We start from the raw sequence: 6,638 nt of genomic DNA, 5'->3' as shown, positions 1-6,638 counted from the left end.
TCACTGGGCAGCCCCCTCAGAACCTGGGCACTGCTCTTAGCTCCTCTGCCACCCTCAAGAAAACACAGGAGCTGTCTGATGCTATGAGGACCTCATTGTTCTCCAGAGCAGCCTCTCACACTGACCCCTTCCCAGAGCCCAATCCATAGTGTGTGGGTGGATGGGGATGGAGGTGAGATCGAGAGCTGGGCTTTAGTGCGCACACCCTTAGGGAGGCTAAATGTCTACTCTGCCCCGAAGCCCCATCGAGCCCCAGCTCGCCACTCCAAGTCCCTCCTGGCGTGAGCGAGGAAGTGCCCTGAGGATGACACGCCAGCTATACCCTCCTCCCCCGGAGGACCTAGCTTTCAGCACAGGCCACCTGGCCACCAGTTCCACAGCCCTGTGAGTGTTCACTGGTCTTTCTTTCAGCTGGTCGGTCCTCTCTCTGCTCCTCCCCTCCCTTCTGCTCCTTCAGCTCCACACTGCTCTCCTGCTGCCACTGGCCCCAGGGCCCACACAGCCTCCTCAGCAGCTCATGAAAGTCTGCTTGGAACCCGGAGGAGGAGAAGTAGTAGACAAAGGGGTCGACACAGGAGTTCAGGGTGCTGAGAAGCGTCACGTAGATCCTCCACGCCGGGCTTTCACCGCAGATATAGCCCACGACATGGGACACGTTATAGGGCCCAAAGCAGACAAGGAAGTTGAGCAGCGTGGCCGCCACCAGCCCCGCCACCCTCCTCTGCCGGCGGTGGCTGCCCCCTCTGCCGAGGATCCACACCAGGCGGCTGTAGCAGTAGCTGGTGATGATCAGGGGGACCACAAAGAGGACCACAGCCATCTCCAGCCGCACGGGCAGGAGGATGGCTAGCTGGTCCTTCCGGAACTCCAGGTAGCAGGTCCCATTGGTGCCCTGGCTGTGGGAGATGTCCCCTGAGAATTCTATGACGTAGATCACACTGCAGTGAGCAGAGGCCAACAGCCAACAGGCCACACTCACCAGACCTGCCTGTCCCAGCCTCGGCCGGGTCTTGTACCACAGTGGGTGGGCCACACTCAGGAAGCGCTCAATGCTCACAGCTGCCAGGAATAGGGCGGTGAGATAGAAGGTGGTGAAGAAGATGAATCCGGAGAGCGGGCACAGGATGAAGGGCAGGGGCCAGTGCATGCCACTGGCTGCCTCCACCATGCGGAAAGGCAGGAACAGCAGCAGGAGCAGGTCCGAGGTGGTCAGGTTGAGCAGGAGCACGTCCACAGCCACCGGGCGGCGCCTCAGCTTGCCCACGAAGACCACCAGGACCAGCAGATTGAGGGGGAGCCCCACCAGGAAAGTGAGAAGGTACACCGAGAAGACAAACCAGTGATTGCCGGAGAAGTCGGACTGGTCGGGGCCTGCACCCATGGTGGTGGCCACTGGTGAGAGAGAGTAACATGGAGTTGGTAGTGGGAGGCCTAACGGTCTCTGGCCAGCAGCAACTCCCCCAAAAGGGCACAGGGTCACTACGCCCACCCCTCTTGTCTCTGGGTGCCTTCCAGGTGGGGTCAGCCTGCCTGTCTTCCTGAGCATGCCCTGTCCCCTGTCCCTTCCCCAGCAGAGAAGCACCAAGGTGCTCCTCCACCCAGCCCCTCGGGCCCAGGCTCACCTGCTTCTTTGAGACTCCAAGTGCTCTGCTGCACAGCACCTTGCTGTCTCTTCAGACCTAGTGCAGTTGGCTATTTATCCGGCAGAACTGATAAAGACCTGGCCATGCCCATGACGTCACTCACTGTTGAGCAGTGGCACAAAGATGCCTTGAGATCCGTTGCCGGAGCTGGTCAGTATGCAAAAAGGGGAACAAATTCCACGACTGTGTGCCTCCCTCCTCATGCTGCCTCAGCTGGGATGCTCCAAACAGGCCCCAGCCGACGTCTTCTTCCCCTCCCCTCTCCTCCACTTGAATTTTGTCTGCTTCTCTAGAATGGCACTTATCCAGTTTGCCTTGTAAGGGCACAAAGCATGAGGCAGTGACAGAGACTGGACTCCGTGAAGTCTGTTCCTTCCTGACTTTGTGATTTGGGGGAAGCGATGTGTCTCTGCTTCCTCCCCTACAGAACAGGGATTGTCATAGTACCCGTACCATATTTCAAAGCATGAACACATGCAGATTAAAACATATATACAGGTAGATTAAAACATATATACAGGTAGATTAAAATATTAATAATATAGGTCAATTGCTTTTTGAAAATATTTATTTTAGATTGGGGAGCACGTGTGCAGGTTTGTTACATGGGTATATTGCATAATACTGAGGTTTGGGGTTCTATTGAACCCATTACCAAAATTGTGAACATAGTACCCAACAGGTAGTTTTCCCATCCTTGTCCTCCGCCCTCCCTCCCCCGCTTTGGAGTCCCCATTGTCTATGGTTTCCATCTTTAATGTTTGTGTGTACCCATTGTTTACCTCCCACTTAAAAGTGAGAACATACGGCATTTGATTTTCTGTTTCTGTGTTAACTCACTTAGGATCATTCACTTAGGCCTCCAGCTGCATTTATGTTGCAGCAAAGGACATGATTTCATTCTTTTTTATAGCTGCATAGCATTTCATGATGTATATGTACCATTTTTTCTTTATCTAGTCCACCATTGATGGGCACCTAGGTTGATTCCATCACTTTGCCATTGTGAATAGTGCTGTGACAAACATATGCACGCAGGTGTCTTTTTGGTAGAATGATTTCATTTTATGAAAAATGACATTGGTAATTTGGTAGGAATTGGGTGGAATCTGTAGATTGCTTTGAGCAGTATGGACATTTTAATGATATTGATTCTTCTAATCCGTGAACATGGAATGTTTTTCATTTATTTGTGGTTTTTAGTTCTCCTTGTAGAGATCTTTCACTTTCACTTCCTTGGTTAGATGTATTCCTAGGTATTTTATTTTTGTGTGTGGCTATTGTAATTGGGATTGTGTTCTTTATTTGGCTCTCAGCTTGACAATTGTTGGCATATAGTAATGCTACTGATTTTTAGACACTGATTTTGTATCCTGAAACTGCCAGTCATTTATCAGGTCTAGGAGTATTTTGGAGGAATCTGTAGGGTTTTCTAGGCATAGAATCATATCATCAGTGAACAGAGATAATTTGACTTCCCCTTCGTATTTGGTTGCCTTTTATTCCTTTCTCTTGCCTGATTGCTCTGGCTAGGACTTCCACTACTATGTTGAATAGGAATAGTGAGAGTAGACATCCGTGTCTTGTTCCATTTCTTAGGGGGAATACTTCCAACGTTTGCCCATTCAGTATGATGTTGGCTGTGAGTTTGTCCTGGATGGCTCTTATTATTTTGAGGTATGTTCCTTCGATGCCTAGTTTTTTGAGGGTTTTTATCATGAAGGGATGTTGGATTTTATTATATTTTTTTCTGCATCTATTGAGATGATCATATAATTTTTGTTTTTAATTTTATGTGGTGAGTCACATTTATTGATTTGCATATATTGAACCATCTTTGCATCCCAGGAATAAAGCCCACTTGATCATGCTGAATTATGATTTTGTCATGCTGCTGGATTTGGTTTGCTAGTATTTTATTGAGGATTTTTGGATCTATGTTCATCAGGCTATTGGCCTACAGTTTTCTTTTTTCACTGTGTCCTGCCAGATTCCGATATCAGAATCAGACTGTTTTTGTAGAATGAGTAGGGAGGAATCTCTCCTCCTCAATTTTTTGGTAAAGTTTCAGTAGGATTGGTACCATCTCTTCTTTGCAGGTCTGGTAGAGTTTGGCTGTGAATCTGTCTGGTCAAGGGCTTTTTAAAGGTGGTAGATATTTTATTACTGATTCAATTTTGTAACTCATTATTGGTCTGCTCAGGGTTTCAATTTCTTTCTGGTTCAATCTTGGTTGTATGTTTCCAGGAATTTATTTGTTTCCTCTAGATTTTCTTGTTCATGTGAATATAGATGTTTATCACAGTCTCTGAGGATCTTTTGTATTTCTGTGGAATTAGTTGTAATGTTGCCTGTGTTATTTCTGATTGTGCTTTTTTGGAGTTTTTTTTTTTCTTTTTTAATCTAGCTTGCGGCCTATAAATTTTGTTTATTCTTTCAAAGAACCAATTTTTCATTTCATTGATCCTTTGAATGGCTTATTGGTCACAATTTTGTTTAGCTCTACTCTGATTTTAGTTATTTCTTTTCTTCTGCTAGCTTTGGATTTAGTTTGCTCTTGTTTTTCTAGTTCCTTTAGGTGTAATGTTAGGTTATTAATCTGAGATCTTTCTAACTTCTTGATGTAGGCATTTAGTGATATAAAGTTTCCTCTTAAAACTGCTTTTGCTGTATCCCAGAGGTTTTGGTATGTTGTGCCTCTATTTTCAGTTGTTTCAAAGAAGTTTTTGACTTCTGCCTTAATTTTTTGACTTCTTCCTTAATGACTTACCCCAAAGTCATTCAGGAAATAGTTGTTTAGTTTCCATGTATTTGTGTGATTTTGAGAATTCCTTTTGGTATTGATTTCTATTTTTATTCCACTGTGGTCTGAGAAGAAGATTGGTATAATTTTCATTTCTTTAAATTTATGGAGATTTGCTTTATGACTAAGCATTGGGTCAATCTTAGAGTATGTTCTGTTGCAGATGAGAAGAACGTATATTTTGTGATTGTTGGGTGGAGTATTCTGTAGATGTCTATTAGGTCCATTTGATCACGTGTCCAATTTAAGTCCAGAATTTCTTTGTTAGTTTTCTGCCTCAATGATCTGTCTAATGCTGTCAACGGGCTGTTGAAGAACCCCACTATTATTGTGTGGCTGTCCATCTCTTTTCTTAGGTATTGTAGTAATTGTTTTATATATCTAGGTACTCCAGCGTTTGGCGCTTATATATATAGGACGTTAAATCTTCTTGTTTAATTGAACCCTTTATCATTAGGAAGTGCTCTTATTTGTGCTTTTTTACTGTTGTTGGTTTAAAGTCTGTTTTTTCTCATACAACAATAGCAACCCCTTGTTTTCCATTTGCATGAGAGATCTTTCTCCATCCCTTTGAGGGTTTGGTGTCATTATATGTGAGATGGGTCTCTTTAAGACAGCAGAAGGTTGGGTCTCATTTTTTAATCCAATTTTCCACACTATGTCTTTTAAGTGGAGTGTTTAGGCCATTTACATTCAAGGTTAATATGTGAGGTTTTGTCCCTGTTGTGATTTATCATAGTGTTGTTAGTTAGTTACTTTGTAGTCTTGGTTGTGTAGTTGCTTTATAGGGTCTGTGGGCTTTGTACTTATGTGTGCTTTTGTGATAGCAAGTATCATTCTTTTGTTTTCACGTTTAGAGCTTCTTTGAGCATTTCTTGTTGGACCAGCCTGGTGGTGATGAAGTCTCTTAACATTTGATTGTCTAGGAAAGATTTTATTTCTCCTTTGTGATGCTTAGTTTGGTAGGATATGAAATTCTTGGCTGGCATTTTTTCTTTAAGAAGCCTAGAAGGCTGGGCGTGGTGGCTCACGCCTGTAATCCCAGCACTTTGGGAGGCCGAGGTGGGTGGATCACAAGGTCAGGAGTTTGAGACCAGCCTGGCCAATATGGTGAAACCCCATCTCTACTAAAAATACAAAAAAATTAGCCGGGCGTGGTGGTGCATGCCTGTAATCCCAGCTACTTGGGAGGCTGAGGCAGGAGAATTGCTTGAACCCAGGAGGCAGAGGTTGCAGTGACCCGAGATCGCACCACTTCACTCCAGCCTGGGCAACAGAGCAAGACTCCATCAAAAAAAAGAAGCCTAAAAATAGGCACCCAATCTCTTCTAAATTGTAAGACTTCTGCTGAGAAGTCCACTGTTATTCTGAGTGGACTCCCTTTATAGGTAACTTGGCTCTTTTCTCTAGCTTCCTTAAAGATATTTTTCTTTCATGTAGTCTCATGACTATGTGTCTTGGGGATGGTCATTTTGTATAGTACCTCTCAGGCATTCCCTGAATTTCTTATATCTGCATGTTGACCTCTTTAGCAAGATTAGGGACATTTTCCTGAATTATACCTTAAAATGCACTTTCCAAGTTGCTTATTTTTTTTTCTTCTCTGTCAGGAATGCCAATGGGTCATAGTTTGGTCATTTCCCATAATCCTATACTTCTCAAAGCCTTTGTTCATTTCTTGAAATTATTTTTCTTTATTTTTGTGTGACTAGGTTAATTCAAAAAACGCATTCTGCCTCTGAAATTCTTTCTTCTGCTTGGTCTAGTCTATTGTTGAGGTTTCCGACAGTATTTTGAAATTCCTGTAGTAAATTTTTCAATTCCAGAAGTTCTGTTTGATTCTTTTTGGGTTTTGGTTCTTTCTCTCTATATATAGTTTTTTCCCCCCTATATGTATATCTTTCACATCCTGGCTCATTTTTATGGCTTCTTAGTAGTGGATTTCAACTTTCTATTGCGTCTTGCTGAGTTTCCTCGCCACTCACATTCTGAATTCTAGATCTGTCATTTTCAGCATTTCAATTAGGTCAGGATACATTTCTGGGGAGCTAGTGAGATCCTCTGGAGGTGACAAAACATTCTGGCTTTTTGTACTGCCAGAGTCCTGTGCTGATTCCTTCTCATCTGAGGGGGCTGATGCTTCTTTTTCAAAATTTGCTATTATTTGGGTGGGGCTTTTTAATTTTTTTATT

At 43.9% G+C, this 6,638-nt stretch overlaps 1 protein-coding gene across 1 annotated transcript; it reads right to left on the bottom strand.

Annotated features, from left to right (window-relative positions):
- Positions 1-340: 340 nt before the first annotated feature.
- LOC129021012 (free fatty acid receptor 3-like) lies at positions 341-1,381 on the bottom strand. The gene has a single exon (XM_054466083.2). The coding sequence runs from the start codon at positions 1,379-1,381 to the stop codon at positions 341-343; it is 1,041 nt and encodes a 346-aa protein (XP_054322058.2).
- Positions 1,382-6,638: the final 5,257 nt, after the last annotated feature.

Source organism: Pongo pygmaeus, chromosome 20 (assembly GCF_028885625.2).
Source record: "Pongo pygmaeus isolate AG05252 chromosome 20, NHGRI_mPonPyg2-v2.0_pri, whole genome shotgun sequence".
Taxonomy (NCBI): Eukaryota; Metazoa; Chordata; class Mammalia; order Primates; family Hominidae; genus Pongo; species Pongo pygmaeus.
This window is presented reverse-complemented; position numbering and strand designations above follow the sequence as displayed.